Below are 25,223 nucleotides of genomic sequence, written 5' to 3' on the forward strand. Positions count from 1 at the left end.
GCTTTAGTCTAACCATCCAGGAAAAGATCAGCAGAGCTCCAATACCACAGAATATTTTTACTTAAAAAAATCTTCAAGTATTAAAATTGCCCTTCCCCGGCCCTCCTTGTCTCTCTGCAAAGATCCCTCTCCTCCAGCACATTGGAGTCCACAAAGACTAATCCATGGCGTCCTTTATCCTGTGCATGCTGACCACCACTAGCAACCCGAGAGCCCCTGGCTAGCTTTATCACCCACACCTAATCCCCATGGTCTCTGCACTCACCCTATTCTGTCCCCATCTCCTAGAAACCCTGCCACTCTGCCCTCAGGATCTCACGATTCACGATAAGTAAAACCTCATCCTCAATCCGTTTGCTAAAGGAAATCCCTTCCAGAGGAATCCTCTGACTATTCACCCACCTCCTTGCTCTAGTCAATACCGTCTCTTCCTTGAGGACAATGCTTCCTCTGCAGCCCCTTCTTAAGCCATGAAGGCCTTTCCCCTGCAGTGCGGGGGTGCACCAGCAGGGCAGGTTACTCCTTTCTCTTCATTGCCCTTTCCAGACCAGCCCCCAACCTTGTGTCCCACTCCCACGGTCAGACTGTCGTCATTACCAATCACTGCAATACCTCCTTATCTTCAAATTCTTTTTTTTTTTTTTTCCAAAAGGAAAGTTTATTTATTTATTTTTACATTTATTTATTTAATTAATTGTGTTTACATAGATTCTAGGGTCACCCGGAATGCCTCCCCTTCCCCCTATTCCCCTCAACTTCTCCCCTGCGCCCCTTCCTACAACCCCACCCCCTTCACTTCAGGTTTATCCCATCCTATCATCCCCTTTCCCTCTGTCCGCTTTCCCTCTGGTGCCTTTAATCCCTCCTCTGGCTCAATTCCATTAATCAGTTCTCATTATTACTTGGATTCCTCAAATGAGTGAGGTCATATGATATTTTTCTTTCTCTGCCTGGCTTATTTCACTCAACATAATAGTTTCCAGGTCCCTCCATATTGTTACAAAAGGTAATATTTCCTTCTTTTTCATAGCCCCATAGTATTCCATTGTATATATGTACCACCGCTTTTTTTTTTTTATTAAATTTAATGCAGTGACATTGATAAATCAGGGTACATATGTTGAGAGAAAATATCTCGAGATTATTTTGACATTTGATTGTGCTGTATACCCCTCCCCCAAAGTTAAATTGTCTTCTGTCATCTTCTATCTGGTTTTCTTTGTGCCCCTCCCCTCCCCTAACCCCTCTCTCCTTCTTCACCCCCTCCCCCCTCCCCCAACCTCCCGCCCCTGCTGCCATCACATTCTTGTTCATGTCTCTGAGTCTCATTTTTATGTCCCTTCTATGTATGGATTCATCTTAGTTTTTTTTTTTCTGATTTACTTATTTCACTTCGTATAATGTTGTCAAGGTCCATCCATGTTATTGTAAATGATCCGATGTCATCATTTCTTATGGCTGAGTAGTATTCCATAGTATATATGTACCAAAGCTTTTTAATCCACTCATCCTCTGACGGACACTTGGGCTGTTTCCAGATCTTCACTATTGTGAACAATGCTGCCACAAACATGCGGGTGCATTTCTCCTTTTCGAGCCGTTCTATGGTGTCCTTGGGGTATATTCCTAAAAGGGGGATAGCTGGGTCAAAAGGCAGTTCGATTTTCAGATTTTTGAGGAATCTCCATACTGTTTTCCACAGTGGCTGCACCAGTCTGCATTCCCACCAGCAGTGCAGGAGGGTTCCCTTTTCTCCACATCCTCGCCAGCACTTATTCTGTGTTGTTTTGTTGATAAGCGCCATTCTGACTGGTGTGAGGTGATATCTCATTGTGGTTTTAATTTGCATTTCTCTAATGATTAGTGATGTTGAGCATTTTTTCATATGCCTATTGGCCATCTGTATGTCCTCTTTGGAGAAGTGTCTATTCATCTCTTTTGCCCATTTTTGGATTGGGTTGTTTGTCTTCCTGGTGTTGAGTTTTACAAGTTCTTTATAAATTTTGGTTATTAACCCCTTATCAGACGTATTGTCAAATATATTCTCCCATTGTGTAGTTTGTCTTTTTATTCTGTTCTTGTTGTCTTTAGCTGTGCAAAAGCTTTTTAGTTTGATATAGTCCCATTTGTTTATCCTGTCTTTTATTTCACTTCCCCGTGGAGATAAATCAGCAAATATATTGCTCCAAGAGATGTCGGAGAGCTTACTGCCTATGTTTTCTTCTAAGATGCTTATGGTTTCACGGCCTACATTTAAGTCTTTTATCCATTTTGAGTTTATTTTTGTGAGTGGTGTAAGCTGGTGATCTAGTTTCATTTTTTTGCAGGTAGCTGTCCAATTTTCCCAACACCATTTGTTAAAGAAGCTGTCTTTACTCCATTGTATTTCCTTACCTCCTTTGTCAAATATCAGTTGTCCATAGAACTGTGGGTTTATTTCTGGGTTCTCTGTTCTGTTCCATTGATCTATATGCCTGTTCTTATGCCAGTACCAGGCTGTCTTGAGTACAACGGCCTTGTAGTATAAACTGATATCAGGAAGTGTGATACCTCCCACTTTATTCTTCTTTTTTAAGATTGCTGAGGCTATTTGTGTCCTCTTTTGGTTCCATATAAATTTTTGGAATATGTGTTCTATATCTTTGAAGTATGTCATTGGTATTTTAATTGGTATTGCATTGAATTTATAGATTACTTTGGGTAATATAGACATTTTAATGATGTTTATTCTTCCTAACCATGAGCACGGTATATGTTTCCACTTGTTTGCATCTTCCTTGATTTCTTTTATCAATGCTTTGTAATTTTCCGAGTACAAGTCTTTAGTCTCCTTGGTTAAGTTTACTCCTAGGTACTTTATTTTTTTGGTTGTAATTGTGCTTATCTTCAAATTCTTGCACCTCACTTTTTGGCCACTACCTTCTAGTCTCGTCTTCCTGCTCACTCCCTCTTACACTGCAGCTTCAGCAGTCTTCGCTGCTCTGAAACCTACAATTCAACAAGCTCCCTCCTTGTCTCTGCCTCCTGCTCCAATGCCCTCCCTTTGCCCCTTATCTGCTTTGAATAGAGTCGATCATTACCACTGCCCTGTTGCATGCCCCTAACCTCGCTGGCACTTCTCCTGCTCTGGATTGTTATTCACCGGCCAAGACCTCAACCTGGTCACAGCAGACACTTCCACCTTCATGCCAGCCAGAGGCACACAGCTGTCCGAACACGTCTCATTCTGAATGTCATGACCAAGAACCGGCAGGTGAGCCCTCAGAGGGGTCCTGCCCAGCAGCCCTGCTGTGTTCCCTTGCCTCTCTCCCCTCCACTTCCACTGAGTATATTCTTCTTTTTCAAACTGCCAGCACCTCTATCCACATGACCTCTATTTCCCAGAGAAAAACCAAACAAAATCAGAAGAAAACTTCCCCCAAATTCCACTACTACATCTAGACAACATCTCTACCCTATACTCCACCGGTCGTTCCATTTCTCTAGCTCAGCACTTACTTCTCAGGCTTTCGGATTCCAGGACCCCTTTCTGTGCTTATAAATTATTGAGGATGCCAAAGAGCTTTCATTTATGTGGGTCATAGATATAATATGTAAGACATTAAAACTGATAAATTTTAAAAACATTTATTGATTCATTAGAAAGTGAATAAACCTATTATATGGCCATACAAATAAGTTATTTGTTCTAAAAACAAAACATGTAGTGATAAAAATAAAAGGTTTATATCTTTTCAAATCTCTTAAAAGTCTTACTTAATGGAAGACAGGTGCACTCAATCGGCTGTAATACGCTGTGTTGGATGAAAGAGATGGAGGATTTCAGCCTTATACAGATTCATAGTTAGAAAAGGAAAGAGTATTTTAATAGCTTTTTAAAATCATCATGAATATTCTTCCCAACAACTGGTAGTTTCTTAAAGATTAACTGCAATCAGTTGGAATCAGAAACTCTATCAGTGAACTTTTTCCCATTCTGTTACATTGAAATCCATGGATCTATCCTGCACTTGGAACAGACCTTTCATCCCATGGATGAAATTGCAACACCATGTCTTGGTCAACTGGAAAATATGTTTCCTGAAATTATGCAGATCTTCCAAATGTTGGCAGATTTCGTTACACTATATTAAAAACTCATATCATTAATATCACCAGTAATCATATCAGTAAAAGTCTTTAAGTATTGGGAAGCTCTCATGTGAAAATTTTAATTCTTTCAAATAAAGAAGCTGTTCCATGAAATGGAAAATGACCAGCTCAGCTAGCAACAGGATATAACTGCTCACACGCACGTCCTCAGACAGCTGTTGCAGGACAGCGAGCAGCCATTGTCACATGCACTTTTCATGTAGTCACTGAGAATCCAAAAATGACGTGTACTCAAGATTAATAGAAATCAATAATTGTCACTGCTTCGTCAAGGACATTCTTTTTTTTTTTTTTTTTTCTGAAGCTGGAAACGGGGAGAGACAGATTCCCGCATGCACCCGACCGGGATCCACCCGGCACTGCCACCAGGGGGCGACGCTCTGCCCACCAGGGGGCGATGCTCTGCCCCTCCGGGGCGTCCCTCTGTCGCAACCAGAGCCACTCTAGCGCCTGGGGCAGAGGCCAAGGAGCCATCCCCAGGGCCCAGGCCATCTTTGCTCCAATGGAGCCTCGGCTGCGGGAGGGGAAGAGAGAGACAGAGAGGAAGGAGAGGGGGAGGGGTGGAGAAGCAGATGGGCGCTTCTCCCGTGTGCCCTGGCCAGGAATCGAACCTGGGACTTCTGCACGCCAGGCCAACACTCTACCACTGAGCCAACCGGCCAGGGTTGTCAAGGACATTCTGAAGCGGAACTGGCACCATCGTCATCACTACCAATGTTACTGTGAATGTGTGGCGGCCAAGAACATAATGACTGCTCCCCCCGGGGGGGGGTGGCACTGCTTCATTGGTGTTAGGCCACCAGCAGGTCCACCGCCACTGCTTTTAGAGCCATCAGTTCAAATACAGCGTGGATCACCACTTAATATTATCACGGAAACCGCTTTGACCTCAAGGACTCTCTGAAAGGTCTCAGACCCCCGGTGCCACTGCCCACGCTTTGAGAACAGCTGTCTTGTAAGACCACTGAGGTTCTCAAAGAGGCCATCTTCCCTCACAGACAAGACACTAGAATTTCTTCCTTTTCTCTCTGGGGTGTCAAGTCTCCACTGTCCAGAGTCAACTCCATCAACAAAAAAAGGCCCTTCTTTCCCCTTCCTTCCCCCTCCAGCTGCGGCCCCAGTTCTCACCTTCCCCTGACAGAGAAGCCCTCTCCAAAGGGCCTGGCTTGTATGCAGGAGAAGGGATGGGAGGAGGAGAGCAGCTCGCTCCTCGCTCGCGCTCGCTCGTACACATGAATGAGAAGTGAAATCAGCACCTCTCATTAATCAACCCTTTCTGGAATTAAAAAGAAAAATAAACCCGGGCACCTGACATTCCTAAAGGTTGTCTAATATCCCAGTGATACAATACAAACCTTTTTAAGAATTCTTTTTCATTTACTCCTCGCAGACACGTCTAGCCACCACACTGCACGCACCCCCTATGATTTCAGACATCAAACATTAACACAAAATGAGTAATGCAAAAAGAAAGGGGGATAATCAGACACCTTGAGAGAAAGAAAAAAAAATAACACTGATTCGAGGAGAGCTGCTAATGAGGCTTTTTGTTTTGCTAGATTAATTCGGGAGTCTGATGACTAAGAAGAAAATTTAAGCTTTGCAGGTGACTGCTGGTGATTATGATCAAATTCTTTTTTTAAAAAATAAAGAGATGCCTTTGCTTAATTCTATAGTTTATGAAGTTCATGTGTTTACCTGAAACCTGTGTTCACCCCAGAACTGCAGAAAACTTTCCTTACTAGCAGAGGGAAAGACCTCCTCTTATTGATCCTGGATTGTACCTGACAATGAGCCTTTCAGACTGTGAACTGCTGATGTTTAAATACATTACCCTAATACTCTTCAAGCATTGCCAATTGTAAACCTCATTAACTCTCAGCATGTGGCCGCGGCCTGGATTTCATCGCAGCAGCCTCCCAAAGTGAAAACAGGTATATAAAAATGACTTTATCATCAACAACATCCTATGCTCCTCCACACTTGTGAAGTATTTAAAAGGCCATATTATTTTCCCAGAAGGATAAACTGCAAACGTGGAAAAGGTGGAGAACACGCTTTCCTTACACAGCCACACATTTTTAAATCCCAGATTTCTTTTTTATCTTTTCTTCTTTGACACCCTATTCCTCCTGCCACGAAATGGGATTTGTCCCAAGACTGACTGATTCTCTGAACTCGGAATAAAAAGGAATTATTTACGGGTGCTGATCCCACTGCTACCATTCTGATTCCACAAAATGGCTGCTGATAAGGTAGTACATTGCCATGTCAGCTTATCGTTAAGAAATCAGAATTCCTGACATCCCCTTTTGCAAAAAAGAGCCAACTCCTGTTTTTACATGGAGCGCAAAGAGGTTCTACATGTGACACAGAAAACGTTTCTGTGGTAAATTTGTACACAACTCTAGCAAACTAATTAGTTACTAGAACCACCCAGCACCCACTCCACACAGACAGGAGCTGGAGACCTGTAACAGGCAACCAGTGTCCTGAGCCCAAGAGCCAGGCACCCAACACCTCCGCTTGTCCAGGCCCTTCTCAGTCTTCCCACGCGGGGACATCATGTACTCGTAGTGGAAACAACCTCTGAGTCCAAACCTTTCATAAAACATCAATTAGTACCAAAAACGAACAACAAATAGAAGCAAGTTTGCTCAAAGGGACACACTCAGAACCTTTACTCCTACCTTGTTCTTAGAAGATAGCTGTGTGAACAGTGTACAGAAAATACAGAAATTACAGAAAAACAGTGCACGTACAGAAATTACACTTAGATGATAAACAAAGAAAGCTTCAGTCCTATTTTAAACAAAACTTAATGATAACCATATCTAAAAAGACACAACAAAAACCATACACACAAATCCAAGAGCAACCAAAGAATTCATACTAGTCCCCTCAGGAGAGGGTCTGACAAAGCTTTTAGATCCTTGACTCTCCTCCTCTCCCTCAAGATGCTGGGAAAATTTCTCCTGGCCCGTAACACTCACCCAACAAAAGGTTTCCGAGCCTCAGTATTCCAAGTTTCCTCTCATTTCTCTCAAGGTATTTCACAAAATGTGTATATCCATCATTAAATCTATTAAAACAGTAGAATTTGGGGAAATCTAAATACTACACCAGTTAGAAGGGAGGAGTGGGGACCAATGATATTAAAGAACATTAACAGTGTGTATGGTATAGCCTAGGCAGGCCGTGCCTGACCCCTGACTCAGATTATCCTTGGATGTCTCTCTACTGCTCTGAGCATAAAGACCCCCAAATCCTTCATATGAGAATCAAGTTCCTACACAGTCCTGCATGGTCCACCTCTCCCACCACCGTGCCGGCCCCATCCATACTCCAGCCATGCCAGTGTCTGCATTTCTGAATGTGATATGGCCTTAGACAACACTGTTCCCTATCTGCAGTGCTCCGTCCTCTGTCCCTCAACCCCCATCACCCACCCAATACCTACAGCTCAAATGTCACTTATCAGGAAGTCTTTCCTGACCTCCCAGTAAGCCTGAAGCCCCCTTAACTGTCTCTCATACCATGTCTCTCCTTCATAACACTTATCACAACGTCAATTCACATTTCCTCGTGGTTCTCGGGCTGACAGCTGTCTGCGCCAGGAAGTCAGACGCTCCGAGAGGGCGCCACGTCCCGTGCTCGCGCCGGTGCCCTCAGCACACAGCTCAGCGCAGGCAGAGATGGGTCCTCACGCAGCTGTCGAGCGACGGGCTGGACAGCACTCTGGAAGAAGCTCACAGCACAGAAGGCTGACCAAAGCACAACCTCATGAAACATTAAATCAGAATCGAGAGTGCTCTACAGAAACAGGACCCCTTTGCTGTACGCCCATGCCGAGCACAGGTGCTCTGTTCCGCGCCTGCGCCCCGCCCGCGCCCCCCACCACACACACACACACACACACACACACACACACACACACGTGGAGCCTTCAGGAGGCAGCCCTGCCCTCAGAGACGGTGAGCAGCAGGGGCCCGGCTCTCTGCCTAGAAATGCCTGCGTCTAGCCAGAAGCTACCACACCAGGAGAAAAAAGCTGTTTTGGGGGGGATCAGGCTGGTTGGTCTCTGTCCCCAGTACATTCTTTGCAACTAATTCCCCATAGAAAATAGCCACAGGACGGTATTCACTTCTTAAGGCAGCGGTAACAAATGAGCACAAACTGGGTGGCTTCACAAAAGAGAAATTCACAGTTCTGGGGACCAGAAATCTGAAACCCAGGAGCCAGCAGGGCTACACTTCCCCAGAGGGAGATGCTGCCGGGGAGAGTCCTTTCTTGCCTCTTACAGCTTCTGGTGGCCTCAGGTGTTCCCTGGCTCATGGTCACGTCACTCTAATCTCTGTGGTCACACTGACTCAAGGAACAGTATTTGACCTGGGATGATGATCTGACCTGGGACTATGAGTTGACCTGGGACTTGTGAACCTGACAAATGCTGTGCCTCCAAAGAAAGGGGAAGGAAGAGGAAATAAAGATATTTGCAGTTTTGCACTGAGAACAGATTCTTGGTTGTACCAATTGGCGAAGTAAACACTGAGGAGCGTGGGTCAGGGATGGGGCAGGGAAAGCGGTCCCTGGACATCAGAACGACCTCGGGCAGGCTCAGGCTCCAGCACTGGCCGTCTGGACCAGCTCAGTGAGCTTAAATACCTGAGGAGCGTGGGTCAGGGATGGGGTCAGATAGTCAGGTATATTAATTTGATAGAAAAAGATGAAGCTATTTAACACTGTTAAGGTGAACAACGTCCAGACATTTTTATATTTCCGAGACAGTCTAAAAGATGACAAAACGGAATGACAATTAAAATGAATTCAAATTATGAAAAATATCACTGCAGGTTAACAAATCACGGAAGATACTAAAAAGTTCAAAATATCCGCGGCGAGATGAGAAGACTACAGGTGGTGGCTTCCCCTTGGAGACTGAACTGTTTACTGTCAATACTGTTTCCGCAACTGGAAAAGAAAAAGTTAGCCAAAGGGCAACAAATTGAAGCCATCTAAGAAGATCTTCTCTGTCACAGCAGAACACTGGGATTTCAGCTATTACAAAACCTGAAAGAAAAGGCAAAGGTCCTTGGAACCAGAGAGGCCTGGACACCTTCTGACAGAAAATCGCCTGATTACTGAGCGTCCCAGTTATCTTATCAACAAAACCAGGGAAACAAAGCCAACGTTTCAGATTCGTTATAAGCTTTTGAAAAATATGGCCCTGGCCAGTCGGCCTGGCGTAGAGAAGTCCCGGGTTCGATTCCTGGCCAGGGCACACAGGAAAAGCGCCCATCTGCTTCTCCACCCCTCCCCCTCTCCTTCCTCTCTGTCTCTCTCTTCCCCTCCCACAGCCAAGGCTCCACTGGAGCAAAGATGGCCCAGGCACTGGGGATGGCTCCTCGGCCTCTGCCCCAGGCGCTAGAGTGGCTCTAGTCTCGACAGAGCATCCCCCCTGGTGGGCAGAGCGTCACCCCCCTGGTGGGCGTGCCGGGTGGATCCTGGTCGGGTGCATGCGGGAGTCTGTCTGACTGTCTCTCCCCATTTCCGGCTTCAGAAAAATACAGAAGAAAAAAAAAAATATATATATATATATATATGTGTGTCATGTTATAGTCTACAGGTAAAAGGCATGTTACGTTGTTGCATCTAATGAATTTCAGGCTATATTTTTTGGAGAGTAGGTATAAAAAGAAACGGGGAGAATATGAGTATTAATGGGAGTGAGGAGGAAAGAGAAGGCAAAGTGCATTAAATGGTATCACAATTACATAAATTAATGTCCATAAATGTGTTAATGTAATTAGAAACCGAAATGGTCACCTGAAAGACAAGAAAATAGAAGACAAAGAAAAATTCCTATTAGATTAAAGTTTAAAAAGAGAATGTCATTATGAACTTTTGATTTTCTAAAGTACATTTCTCAGCTCTCTCCACTGAGAGGTCAGAGGAGCAGGAGCACCCTAGACACAATGGGCCCGTGCTCACTTCTGTTTCTTTCTTTTTTTTTTTTTTTGTATTTTTTTCTGAAGCTGGAAACGGGGAGAGACAGTCAGACAGACTCCCGCATGCGCCCGACCGAGATCCACCCAGCACGCCCACCAGGGGCGACGCTCTGCCCCTCCGGGGCGTCGCTCTGTCGTGACCAGAGCCACTCTAGCGCCTGGGGCAGAGGCCAAGGAGCCATCCCCAGCGCCTGGGCCATCCCTGCTCCAATGGAGCCTCCGCTGCGGGAGGGGAAGAGAGAGACAGAGAGGAAGGGGGGGGTGGAGAAGCAAATGGGTGCTTCTCCTATGTGCCCTGGCCGGGAATCGAACCCAGGTCCCCCGCACACCAGGCCGAGGCTCTACCGCTGAGCCAACCAGCCAGGGCCTCACTTCTGTTTCTAAACACCACTCCCGATGATAAGAATTGGGGCTTCTAAGAGAAGAGAGAGATTTCCAGGTCCAAGGTGAGCCTAGAATATCTTATTTGCCAAAAACAAGGAACACTCAAAGGCTGAGGCTATAAGAGCCAGCTTGAAGGGACACCCACTGACCACACTGGGACAATTTTAGCATCTGAGGGAATAAAAGAATAGGCTACAATACACTGAATTTAAAAGAAACTAATACATGAATTTGTACTGACGTGGAAGGTGATGAGAGAAAGAAAAGGTAAGGGAGGTAAGAAAGCTTTTCTTTACGAAAGGATGACAAATGATAAAAGAGAGGATTTTTAAAATCACCGTTCTTCAAACCCCAGTGTAATAACTGATTCCGGAAAGGGTCATCTGATACTAAAACTATTGGGTGAAGGTTGCGCTACAAAACAGGACATCCACACATTCTCAAAGTATTCTATCTCCTAATTACAAACAAAAATGGTCGCCATTTTTGAATGGGGATACCCCCATATGGGGATACTCTAGTGGATCCCACCTTTAGCAAGTGAACAGAGTGAGCCTCCCTGGTGCTGGGCAGCAGGCCTCCGAGGGACACACAGGCGGCCCAGCCTCCCCTAACCTGCGCCCAGAGTTTACCAGGAATCCAGGCAGACGTGAAGAAACAATCAGAAAAGTCCAGAATGTGGGACCTTCAACAAAATCACTGGGCCTGGATTTTAAAAGTCAATGTCAGGAAAAAAACCAAAACCAAACCAAAACAAAACAAAAACAATAAAAGGCAAAGGTCTGTTCTAGTTTAAAAGAGGAATAACAACTAAGTGTAATATAAAAACCTTGACTGGATCCAGGAAAAAGGGGGGGGGTAATAAGGCATTTGAGGTGGGGGTGGGGAGAGAGGTCTGGTACATTTGAATATGGACTGGATATTTGAAGTTATTTGACATGATTGTTAATTGTACCAAACATGATAATGGTATGGTGGTTAGATAGGAGAATGTTCTTATTCTTAGAAGATAAACGATGAAGTCTCATGATGTCTGCAATTTACAGTTAAATAGTCCAGCCAAAACAGAAAGCATGTGTGTGCATGTTTGTGGGTAGAAAGTGTGAATGTAGAAAGAGAGAACAAAGGTGGGAAAAATGTTAACAAGTAGTCAATCTAGATGAAGGGCATACATTGGGTGTTCACTGTATTCTCTTCCAATTTTTCTGTAGTTTAAAAAATTTTTAACTATCAAGTAAAATAATATTGATCTTAATCACTGAGTCAAATAATTTAGTTGCACATGTTGGTCATCCTTCCTCTGAATCATTAACACAGAGGGTGTGGAAGTAACCAAATTGTCTCAAAAACTGTTTGCTAGCATCACTCGGCCCTACCTAGCTTTTGTTTCACTGGACTAGTACGAAATATGTCTCAGCCTCTCCCTGCGCCACCCAGAGAGCCCTAGGAGGAGACAAAGGCCTCGCGTACACGACATTTCCTCCGACGACAAGACCCGCCTTGGATGGAGATAAAAGACAGAACTGCAGCAGCCCTAATAACTGCTGCTCCCGGAACAGAGAGAGAAGGCATAGCCCAGCAATCCGCAGGATATGCCAGGAGGTACAGCTGCCAACTTCCTCCCCACCCCCTTCCACTCTGCAAGACCTTCATTTTAGAGGAGGCGATGTCCACGACAGATCAGACCACAGAGAGGTAACTAGGAAAAAGGAAGCACTGATAATAACTGAGAGCATTCACAGTACAGCTAGACTGCACTTTGGCTAAACTTCAACCAGTGCGTGCGGAAACATCAGACACGTGACAAATGGAGAAAGCGCAGAGCTACAGAAAGCCACCCCAGCCTGGCAGGGAACTGCAGTTCACCAAGGGGGTGGGTGCTGGCAGGCGGAGAGGGCAGCAGGCTGGGTCTACCACCATCTATGCAGAGAAGGCCAGCCTGGCTATTAGGACATCGGTGTTAGTATTAGCAAAGAGTCCGGAGCCCAAAAATTCTGCACTTTGTGATAAAAGCCAACTGCAATTTTACACAGCTTAGAAAAGATTCATTTTTAAAATGTGAACAGAGAAGACCAGTAGGGAAAACAATCCAAAGGCAAGTGTCCTATTTCATTTTCGACGGTTCCTTTCTCTTCCAGCTTGGTGAAGACGCCTTTCACGGGGATTTGGAATCATATTATTCTGTCAGTTACTAGTAGCATTTAATTACATGTCATATTTAAAAGTTATTTGAGCAGAGAGAAATATTATAGAAAAGTTATCTTCCTAGAGCTATGTTTTATATTTACTCAGTTTTTTGTGGGTTTTTTTTTTCTATTTTTCTGAAGCTGGAAACGGGGAGAGACAGTCAGACAGACTCCCGCATGCGCCCGACCGGGATCTACCCGGCACACCCACCAGGAGCGACGCTCTGCCCCTCCGGGGCGTCGCTCTGCCGTGACCAGAGCCACTCTAGCGCCTGGGGCAGAGGCCAAGGAGCCATCCCCAGTGCCCAGGCCATCTTTGCTCCAATGGAGCCTTGGCTGCAGGAGGGGAAGAGAGAGACAGAGAGGAAGGAGGGGGGGGGGGGAGAAGCAAATGGGCGCTTCTCCTACGTGCCCTGGCCGGGAATCGAACCCAGGTCCCCTGCACGCCAGGCCAACGCTCTACCACTGAACCAACCGGCCAGGGCCTCAGTTTTTACAGCTGCCTTGAAAAATACCAACACTCAGGTATATCTTCATACCACTCACTCATCAACTATAATAGTTCTGTGAAACTCTAGTTCTTTAGCCTGACCAGGCAGTGGCGCAGTGGATATAGCGTCAGATTGGGATGCAGAGGACCCAGGTTCAAGACCCCGAGGTCGCCAGCTTGAGTGCGGGCTCATCTGGTTTGAGCAAAAGCCCACCAGCTTGAACCCAAGATCGCTGGCTCCAGCAAGGGGTTACTCGGTCTGCTGAAGGCCCATGGCCAAGGCACATATGAGAGGGAAATCAATGAACAACTAAGGTGTTGCAACGCGCAATGAAAAACTAATGATTGATGCTTCTCATCTCTCTCCATTCCTGTCTGTCTGTCCCTGTCTATCCCTCTCTCTGACTCTCTGTCCCTGTAAAAAATAAATAAATAAAATTTAAATAAATAAATAGTTCTTTAAACTGTATACATAAACTGTATAAATATATATATAAACTATATACATATAATATATATATATATAAAATCCCCAACTGCAATACAAATGCTGAAAGAAATATTAAAGTTATTATTTCTAAAATAATGTATTAATTGTAATAGGTAGGGAAAAGGCTCTTAAAAGACAGTGACTTCTTAATCATTAAAGCAAAAGAAAGCTGTTTCAAACAAATATATTAAATGAGATAGTTAAAAATCAACATACCCATCTTTGGTCTGATCCACCACACTACTTAAAAGCTCCACAGTCTTGGGGTTAGGCTGGCTTTCTCCAAAAATGTTCAGGTATCGAGTGACAAAGTCATTGGGGGACATGAAAAATTCACCACTTTTTTCAATGCTGGCATACTGTTTAAAATAAAGAGAGAGGAGATTCTTTATCAACAAAAGCATACAATCATGAGATGAACAAGTAAAAAAGCTGAAAATATTCAAAGGATAAAATATCAGATATGATAACATTCTCTTCACTAGTTATTGTCCATCAATTCAAAGAAAAAACAAAAACAAAAGTCTGCCCAGTTTTATATAAATATTTATACCAGTGGTTCTCAGCTGGGGGCAGCTGAGCCTGATCATCCAGCTTCCGAACATCAATGTCCTCTTTAGCCCAGTACAACCAATGACGAACTAGCCTTCTCCACACATCACCTGCCTTTCTGGGATGGAGTTCTCTAGCTCTGAGCTTCCTCGGTTTGTCTGTATTTTCCCCTCAGGAGACACATGGCTGTGTCTGATTACTATTTTGACTGCCACAACTTGGGGGTGAGGGATGCTCCTGGCACCTATAGGTAGTTGGTTGTACAGTGCACAGGACGACCCCCCACAGAGTGATCCAGCCCACAATATCAATATCAACAGTGCTGAGGTTGAGAAACTCTGGTTCACAGAAATTTGGAAAGACAACCTTTGTCTTGTTCTTTAGCAAGAACACAGAGCATTTAATAAAAGTAAGGTTAATTAGGAAGTCATGGGTGATTACGGCCTAATTCTTTGGTCCATTTCTGCTTCAAGGGCATCCACGATACAAGAAAAGATGACACACAGGCTGAGCTGGAAAAGAGACTGTTAACTGCGCGACTTCTTGCAGGATCTGACGGGAGCGAGTCTGAGATGCTGCTCCAGCAGCCTCGGCTTCGTTCCAAGGCAGAAGCGGTAAGAACTGGGTGGCATGCAGTGCTTCTTCACGGCGTCCCCAGGCCTGGCCTTTCCTGTGACACATTCCAGCTCACAGAAGTGGGACATGCTCATTCCTGCTCCACGGAGCCCCAGGCGCTGGGGGACATACTGAGCAACAAGTTGGGGATCCTAGTTACCCCTATGGAGCAGCACTGGGGGACACGAGGGCAGGGCTGAGGACACCGAGAACGGGGATAGATGGGTGAGAGGAGTATCCCGGTGGCCACAGTGACAGGGGAGCACAGTGACGTGAAGTCCAAGGACAGCTCCCTCTGTCACCTTGGCCAGAGGTAAGCCTGATTAAAATTGTTTGAAGAAGTCACTTGTTATTTCTACACTTTAATTCCAATGCAAGATAAGCTCCTGCTTCATTAGTAACAAGCTTGGAAGTCCCTAAGGCCCAGGCTGCACTCAGTTCTGCTTCTGCCCTGTGTCACCACTTGTGTGACCTTGGGAAGAAACACGTTTTTTGGGTCCTGGCTTCTCACCTACAAAATGGAGATGGGAACATCAGCTATTTCATGAGGTTGAGGCTAGAAATATATAATCATGCAATAGACTTAGCACAATGCCCTACACACAATAAGCAATTTAGAAATATAGAAATATTCTGTATTATCGGGTTCTGTCTAATATTTTTTAGCCCAGTACAAAAAAAAAAAAAAGCTGAAAGATGGTCCAATCATCCTACTATTCTTCGGTTAGCATTAAATTTAGCTTTTTTGGAAATGCAGAGAATTCTATTTTGATTTCCCTAACTGAGGCAAAAATAAGACTGAAATATAACGGAAATGTCACTGCTAATTATAGCAACACTATGGTTTAGAATTACACCTCTGTTTGCATATAGTGGGGAATAAATTAATTTACTTAAAAATACAATTTAACTCTTTTCTCACTAGTACACATTGAGATTATTTCCAGTTTTTGGCATTTTTAAATAAAGCTAAGGTAACCAGCCTTGTATATGACATTTGTCCAAATTCCCAGCAATTTTTGAAGGCTACACATACTCCCCTAAGAGAAACTGTTGAGTCAAAGGAGAGACACTTTCAGGCTCTTGATACTTATTATCACACTGCTCACCAGTAAACATTGTACCAATTTACCCTCCCCTTGACAGAGTGCGAGCATGCCCCTTCCCTGCTCTGTCTTATTTGCTGCAAGTATCTTTCCAGTTTGATATTTTTATATAATTGAGTCTGTGGGTTTTTTCTCCTTTGCAATTTCTTCTAGTACTTCTAAGTTTAGAAACTAGTCTTTTCTCATCTCAAGACGAAAGACTCACCCACATGTTCTCTTAGTTTTTTTAAAAGTAGGTTTATCATTTACCTTTAAGTGTCGATTCATGGGCACTTCTTGTTTGTGCCTGGCTGGAGGTAAGGATACTCCACCTCTGGTTTCTTCCACTTCCTCACTTGGCTGTTCCAAAACATCTTTACAATGTTTTTTAATTCTCCTCTGAGTATAGATTTTACAAGTGATCCGAGCCTCTCTCCTTAACAACCACTGGCAGTTTTTAACTTCCAATAGTTGTGATTTAACATACACTTACAAAACAGAAAGGCTTTTAAGATTTCTTTGCACACCCAGTATAATACTAAATGTGATGATTAATTTTGTGTCAACCTGACTGGCCACAGGGTGCCGAGATTAAACATGATTTGGGGGTGTGTCTCCGACAGTTGTTGGATGACATGTGCATTTGAATCTGTGGACTCAGTAGTAGATTGCCTTCCCCAGTGTCAGACGGACACCATCCAATCCATGGAGGGCATCACAGAACAAAAGGTGGAAGAAGGCTCTGCTTCCTTTTCCCTGCCTCATTGCTTGAGCTGGCACATATCTCCTCTGGCCCTCAGACTGAGATCTGCATCATCAGCTTCCCTGGCTCTCAGGTCTTCAGACTTGAACTGAGTTACACCACCAGTACGCCTGGGTCTCCAGCTTGCGGACATCATGGGACTTCTCAGCCTCTCTAATGGATGGCGTGAGCCAATTCCTCATAATAAAGATGGATGGATGGATGGATGGATGGAAAGATAGATGGACAGACAGATGGATGGATGGACACATGGACAGCCAATGGATAGACAGATGGATGAATATAGCTAGAGATGAATATATCTCCTATTGGGGTCACAAGTTACTTTCTTTCATATACATTTGCTTTTAAAATTTTCATCAATGACTGCTGTTTTGTCGTAAGAAAAAAAAACAAAAAAGGAACTACTTTTCCAACTTTACCTACAAAAATGTTAAAAAATATACATTACACTTTTGTTGGCAAGGAATAATTATAAAAACCCAAGCGCACTTCACTGGATATTATCACTACAATTTGTAATGTGGTCTGCTTCCCTCGTTCTGTCCCTTTACCCGGTCCTCCCCCTTTAACACCTCATTCCATAGGCATTCAGCTACTGCCGGCTCTACACTTCTAAACGGTACACATCACCTCCTTGACTCTCTCTTGAGCTAATGAGTTCCTCCTTGGTTCCCCACCCTTGTTAGTGGCAACCTCCCTGCACCCAGGCTATGTATCCAGCGGTCATATTTAACCTCTGCACTCTCCCACCCATTATACAAGATCAGTCATTTTCATGTAATAGTACTCCAAAATGTCTTTAACGTGTTCATTTTCCATTCCCCCTGTAGCCACAACCCTAATCAAGTCATTAGGGCCTCACACCTTATACCCAAGGCTGCCTAACTCACAGCCTGGCCGCACCAATCAAATCGCAAATCCAGCCTCTCTATCACTGGATGACTCAGGAAACCTTCACCAGCTTCCTACTGTTGAGCAGCAATGCCAAACTCCCAATTATCTTTCTAATTTTGGCACTCAACCCTGTAATAATTGGCAGAGTACTTGGCACAGAGTTGAATTTAAACAAACTTTTGAAGCATAAGCAAGAATCCTTCGACCTAGACAAGCAGTCTGCTCCCAAACCATCTCTAGGTTTCCTGCATTGTGTTCCTCTTCCCCAGAGCGCCTGGGCCGCCCTGCTCTCTGCCTCTCCAGCTGCCAATCATCCCAAGGCTCCTCAGGCCCCACCTCCAAGGAGCCTTCTCTGCCCACTCCCCACCGAGGCAACGGCTCCCCCCTTCCACTTCCTGTGGCCTGGGCTTTAACCAGACCCTGGAACATGCTGACTCCGATTCTTTTTCAACCTGCTTCCTGTAAATGTGGTCTCCTATATACCATCTGAGCTGCAAGGCATGGTTGGTGCTTAGTTAGACCTATGCTGTACATACCACTCACCACAAAGTTTCATGGTGTTTTATTTAAACTGTAAGCACTCAATACACATCTGTTTAAATTAACATGAAGCAGCACCAAAAGGGTTAGACCAGGGGTTGGGAACCTGTGGCTCGTGAGCCAGATGTGGCTCTTTTGATGGCCGCATCTGGCTCGCAGACAGATCTTTAATAAAAATAATAATAACGTTAAAAATATAAAACATTCTCATGTATTACAATCCATTCGTTTCCTACTGCTCATGTTCATGGTTGCGGGTGGCTGGAGCCAATCACAGCTGTCCTCCGGGACAACACCAAATTTTTATTGGCTAATGTGTAACGTACACGGGTCATTGTATGGCTCTCACGGAATTACATTTTAAAATATGTGGCATTCATGGCTCTCTCAGCCAAAAAGGTTTCAGACCCCTGGGTTAGACAGACAAATAACGAATGTTAACATAACATTTAGGTTAAAAGCAAAACTGACTACACGTGGATTTCAATATCCACATCCAGACAAAAAACAGCCTGAAGAATCAAGTTCAATGGCCTCAGGCTAGGAATGTCCTACACGAGGTCTCGTGATACTGACCATTCCAGTACCACTACCCAAGACCCCATGCTGCAGGCCACCCCACACCCGGTGTTCTCACAGCTCGTGCTTTGCCCGGAACGCTCTTCCTTTGCCCACCTCTCTCCTCTACCTTCTCCGTTATGATAAGTGCCTGCTCACTTTCCAGAGCAGCTCCAACATCACCCCCTCTCTGTACTATTAGTGACTCTAGGATGAGGTAATGAGCCTTAGCCCCTCATCATCTTCCTGCTAATTAATGCTAGATAATGCTTATTAACCGTATTATGGCTTTTTTTTACACTTAAATACACACAGTGAGACAGTGAAGGGCAAAAGCCATGATTTACACATTTCATACACACAACACTTCACACTGCACTTAACATACAATAAACACCTTCAAAAAAGAAAAAGAAATAGTAGCATTGAATTTAACTGGTAAAACTCATAAACATAAGACAAGCCAGTACCGGGCCCATTTTGGTCCTCCAGGACCCGCCTCCGGGTCTGTCTTGGTCCCTCTGCTCCACAGCAGCGACGTCCTGGCTACCAGCACATCTGCTCCAGAGGGGGCAATGAAGCTTCTCCCTGCCTCTCCAAGCTACAGAAGAACCCTCTAACTAGGCTAGCAGAGGGAAGGCTGGGATCTTCATTAGGGAGAAAAATCAAGAAAGAGTCATAGAAAATCAGCAAAGTAGTCAGGTTTGCAGAGTGCTGAAGGCTGGTCCATAAGTAACTACAAACCCAGCCACAGCAGAGACGTGCCTGGCACAGTCCCCAGGGCGCCAAGCTCCATTCTCCCTCCACCACAACACCCTCTGCGGTGGATGGTAAACAGAGATCTTCAGCGTGCTGACCCAACGGTTTGCGTAGGTACCACACTACCCGGGCCTGATGAGATCACCAGAACCTTTGCCAGATCCACAATCCCTTCCAGAAACTGCTGATCGCTGTTTTCTTCAGGGACGGCTTCCCCAACATCATGTCCTCAGACTCTAAGTCACACTGAACTCTCACTCAAAAGTCAGGGGGTCCTAGCCACCCCAAGGGAAGACAGCACTTCCCTCTCAGGTCCCAAAGATTCTACCCAGCCTACAGACCCACTTCCCGTACACCGAACCCCACAGGTGGCTCTCCAGAGCCCTGAAGGGAATTCCTGTCCTCCCGGGTCTACCTGACCAATTTGATTTGTCTACAGTTATCTGCCTGCTATTGAGGTAACTGCATCTGAAAAGGGCATTTTGTTCCAAAGTAGGATCTTAATCTAGCCTCACCAGCTGCCACTTGGCCTCAAAAGACAGACACAGCTTTTCCCTGGAGCCTTCCCACTGGATTACGCCAAAAGACCATGAAGTATCTAAGATGCACCATCTCTGTAGACATTTGAAGCTGCTTTCCTTTTCTGTTAAAAGGACACCTACGATGGCTGCTGGTTTTGAAAGCAGAAATATGCAACGACAGGTCTTGAGTTCAAAGAATGCTTATGACTTTGCCAGTTCAAGTTAATTGATTTTATCTAGTTCTCTAGGCTCTTTGGCAACCCCTTCACAAGCTCTTCTACAAGTGGTCTTCCAGAATTACATTGTTCGAGTCTTACAATAAAGACCCCAAATACAAATACTACATATATCTGCGGTTTCCTGCTATAAACCTCATCCCAATCACGTTGGGCCCAAATGCAGAGCAACAGACTCTAGTCTAGGTAAGAGACAAAGCGTTTCTGTTTCCTGGACTTTCAGAATCCAAGAGCTATTTTCCATCTTAGAATCTCGATATTACATTGTTGTTTTGGGGTTAAAAACAAATTTATGAAAGATTTCTGCTTTCTTATATACAATCCAAACTTCCCTATAAATGTATCCTTCTTTACATTTGTAACTGCTCATATTTTTAACCACTTTATTTTGGAGATTTTATCTCTCTGTGTTTGAATTCATTAATTTTAAGCATTTACAGACTCGATACCTAATACAAATCAGGTGCTAGACACTTTCACAGAGTTTTTTTTTTTATTATTATTAAACCTTTACAATTTTGTTAACTTATGAAAATGTTCAAACATATATGGACAAAGTAGAGAAAATAATATAATAAACCTGATACTGCATTTCCCAATTTCAAAAATTGTCATCATACTGCCTAGCTTACACTTTTCCTAGCTCACCAAAACTGGATTGTTGCGAAGCAAGTCTCAGGCCTCATAATCTCACTGTGAATCCCTAGTGTGTGTCTCTAAGAGAAAAACTCCCTGTCCTTCCCATAATCAGAATACCATTACCCAGCAGAAAAATCAATTCATAACAAATACTCATTATCAGATAATCCCATCAGTGTTCAAATCCCCTGATTTCTCCAAAATGTGTGGTGACGCATTTTGATGAAAAAAACAGATGCATAGAGAATTATTAACTCTCACAGTCCTATTTCTCAGCACGCAGCAGAACAGCGAGTTTCTCATTGGAAGTCTTGGTCCTCTCTACATACAGCACAGTTGCTGTTGTCATGTTTAGAAAAGGAATACATATGTGCTTTTAAAATGATCTTTATAAAAGTGGCCTTTGCCTTTTTGAGTGTTTTGATTCCAGTTGAACAACATTAAAAGTGTTCAGTGTTTGGATCCTGAGGGAGACTTTGATCAGAGTAGGAATCCTTCACTGTTCGATACCACACAGTAGCCGAAACTGGAAGGAACTAAGGAAATAAGCTTGTGTGGTGTCATACGGAGACCTCTGCACCAGGCAGTGTGGCTGTAACAAAATGATGATGATGACGACGATGAGGGTGGGCTTCTATCAAGGAGAAACAAGGAGAGCCCCCTCTGGGTAAATGAAAAGTTTACTGAATTGTTTACAAGGAGCTTTAAATTTCCTAGGAGAAAAAGCATTACTATTAAACTGCACAAGTCAATCTTGGAAAAGTATGCGGGCTGTGAGACTAAATCCCCTAGAAATTCCTCTTCAATACCTGATACAATATAAGAAAATAAAAATGAAAAAATAAACCATGTTGCCATCAACAAACAACCACCACCAAGTTTTTGATACATTTTTTTAAAAATAGATATCATTGTAAAGGGTCTCTTTCATACATTTTTTTTTGTATTTTTCTGAAGTGAGAAGTGGGGAGCAGCAGACAGACAGACCCCCCCCATGCGCCCGACCGGGATCCACCTGGCATGCCCACCAGGGGGCAATGCTCAGCCCATCTGGGGCATTGCTCTGCTGCAACTGGAGCCACTCTAGCGCCTGAGGCAGAGGCCACAGAGCCATCCTCAGCGCCCAGGCCAACTTTGCTCCAGTGGAGCCTTGGTTGCAGGAGGGGAAGAGAGAGACAGAGAGGAAGGAGAGGGGGAGGGGTGGAGAAGCAGATGGGCGCCTCTCCTGTGTGCCCTGGCTGGGAATCGAACCCGGGACTTCCGCACACCAGGCCGACGCTCTACCACTGAGCCAACCAGCCAGGGCTCTTTCATACATCTTAAGTAAAGATAGTTTGGGAATTTTTTAAAAACTATAACAATGAAATAAAGAGGTGTTTGAAAAAAAATCTTTAAAAGTTATAGAACACAAATCAAATAAGCAACAAAATAGGTTCCTTTATACTGACCTTCAAAAATATTGTTCTAAGCTCTGCTGGATCGGCCCTCTTGGTTAAAGCCACCTATAAATAAACATAAAAACGTTTATATTATTAGAACAAAGCTGAGAAATCAGGCTAGCGACTAGAAGAAAATAAACTCCAGGTCAGAAATTAGTGGATTTCATTGTGGTACTTAAAACAGCAAATTCCCGCAGTATAAAAACTACCCCCTGAATTTTAAATTAGACTCCCCATGTGGCTTATAGAACACTAACATTTTGGGCAAGTAACCAGTAAAGTTCCTAATATGTAATGTTTAATGTATAGCTTTTTTTTCCTTTCAAAAAGAAAATAAAAAGTTGAATCACCTGGTATTTTAAAACTATACTCCCGAATGACCCATACCCTTTCATAGGGGAATACTAAATATTAAAGTACCATCTGTTTATTAACTATGCAAGAGAAGATAGTTCTTAAAGAAGTTAGTGAACAAGGCAAATCACATTAACAAGCAGAAGGGATTTACTTCCCACAGTTCTACCAGGAACAGGCATGAATGCCTACCTATCTGGGCATGCCAAGCAAAGTCTCCTCCTTTTAATTTAAGAAGACAAAGGTCTCCAAAGGTATGACTATTATTCTCCACACTGTAGAAATAAAGGGGTTATGGTAACCTTTCAAGAGCGAAATTTGACAGATTAGCTCAGAATAGGTGTTGTGCTTAATTCTCCAGCCCACAAAGTCCAAAAACATCACTGGGAAAAAGCAAGACAAACTTGAACATGGCTACCCCAGGCCAACACAAAAGAGTCCTTATGTGGAACCAAACAGTGGGCTTATTCAGCGTCCCATCATCCAATCCTGCTGGCAAAACCGTCATGAGACTGAATTCTCACCAAGTTCAGCGTCACCCCATGATATAGCCAAGGAGGAGTTCCTGGAACCCCCCCAATACTGGAGCCATGTTGCTATCCACGGGGAGATTTATGCAAATTGTTCTAAATCCCTTCTGTGTGTTTGCAAACTCTTCTGAGATCTTTGGACAATGGGTTCTCTGTCTCTAAATATGTAACTGCCTGAGCTGCTTTGCCCACCACTGTCAGGAATAATTTTATTAACTAATCACTGGAATGAGAGAAGTACTCTTTCAGAATCAGTGGTTGGTCACCTTGCTTCCCAAAGCAAGACTGATAACTCTTTTAATTTCAGCTGAGTACTTATAAACACCAGTGCTATTTTTATCCACAAGTATTTGTGATCTTTTTAAAAAATGCTGAATTAGTTAGTGTTCTTTGCTGTTCAATTAAGGAGGGAAAATAAAACAGCCTGCTAACCAACCTCAGACGGATGATACTGCTAACCTAAAGGTTGCCGCGGAAGACTCCCTCCTTCCGGGTCTGTATTCTGAGAAAGTGGAACAGAACGAACGCCACGGGAAAGAAGAGACAGCATAAAAGTGCCTCCATCCTCCTCTTTTAAGAGCAAAGAAATTCCCTTCAAGTTCCACATCGCAAGACAGTACATAAGTAACATTTGTTAAAAGGCATATGGTGACCCTGGGTACTTAGTTGGTTTTCCTTTTGAAAGCAAAGGAACGTCTCCACAAAGTGAACTATTCTTGCTCCATCTGAATACCACATCCTCTAAACTCTAATTAATTCACTTTGCCATAAAGCCTTGCCTGGGCAATGCTCCTGCTCTAAATTCCCACAGCTTTCTTTGACTTATTGGCCCCAACACGCACCTTCAGTGCTCACCTCCAGGACTACACACCTCTGTGAGAGAAAGAGACAAAGCTTTCACTTTGTAACTCTCCCAGAGTGTCGGACACAGGAGAAAACAATCCACGTGGTGACTCAACACTTGTAAATCACGCCGCCTAATGTGTACAGAACACTTGATAGTTTTCAAACCATGACTGTGTGCTCACTGGAGCCTCACAGCAAACCTGAGACTCCAGCGAGAGCATGTGATGGTCCTCACTTTACAGAAAGGGGAACCAAGACTCAGAAAGGGTCAAACATTTCCCCCAAAGGAAGATTAAGCACCAATTTGTACTTACATTTCTGAATGTTTGAAAGCAGATCCCAAATCTTCCATCTTTTACTGTTGATCTCCCCACTGATCCGCATTACCTACAGCTTCACACTGATGATAACTTACTCTACCCACTGACATGATACACTACTTGCCAAGAATCCCAGATGTTCCCAATTTCTCCAACCACCACCAGTGTGTAGTGTCCACCCAGTGCTGAGACTAGGAGCACGGCTTCAGTGCCAGACCACCCTCGACTGGGGGGCAAGCCCACCTCTAAACTTACCAGCTGTGTGACCTCGAGCAACCTTCCCTGACTCTCAGTCTCACTTTCCTCATCTATAAAGCAGGAAGTCCCCATGGTTAGAGGGGTGACAGGAGACCATTACAAAAAGTACTTAGCACCAAACCCCCTCAACAATTCAAGTACTCAGTAAGTTTAAATAACTTGAATTATGTATCCAAAGGTGTCTATATTCATGCTTACCCCTAGAAACGTCTAAATGCTGAGTACCCCGGCTCATCACTTGAGAACAGAGAAATCAGTAGGAGAGAAGGGAAAGCAGCTGATGGGTCTTAGAAACAGGCACACAGCTCTACACAAGCACGGAGGCCCTAACTCACTGTTCCATCTGCTATCCTAGCCCCATCAAATGCTACTTCTGGAAAACAGACCCAAAGTTCTAGGTATAGCACATAATGAATGACCACCATGTAATTTCGCCAAGGCCCACTGAAATGTGTATTAGGTCCTGGGCCTAGTCTGCAGAAGCACAAATAACTACAGCAAAATAGGGAAGGGAGTCAGGAAAATTGCTAGCAGCCTCCTGGGTCTCCCCTTTGCACTAATTCCATTATTTCCCCAATGCTCTGTGGCCATTCAGAATTTC

At 44.1% G+C, this 25,223-nt stretch overlaps 1 protein-coding gene across 1 annotated transcript in view; it reads right to left on the reverse strand.

The window, feature by feature from the left end:
- SLC25A13 (solute carrier family 25 member 13) overlaps positions 1-25,223 on the reverse strand; it is a 192,660-nt gene that overhangs the window by 143,755 nt on the left and 23,682 nt on the right. The window contains exons 2-3 of the mRNA XM_066238405.1: positions 22,324-22,377; positions 13,927-14,069 (exon numbers count right to left, since the gene is read on the reverse strand). Coding sequence (XP_066094502.1) covers positions 13,927-14,069; positions 22,324-22,377 — 197 coding nt within the window. The remainder of the gene's footprint in view (positions 1-13,926; positions 14,070-22,323; positions 22,378-25,223) is intronic.

This window comes from Saccopteryx bilineata, chromosome 7, assembly GCF_036850765.1.
Source record: "Saccopteryx bilineata isolate mSacBil1 chromosome 7, mSacBil1_pri_phased_curated, whole genome shotgun sequence".
In the NCBI taxonomy this organism is placed as follows: Eukaryota; Metazoa; Chordata; class Mammalia; order Chiroptera; family Emballonuridae; genus Saccopteryx; species Saccopteryx bilineata.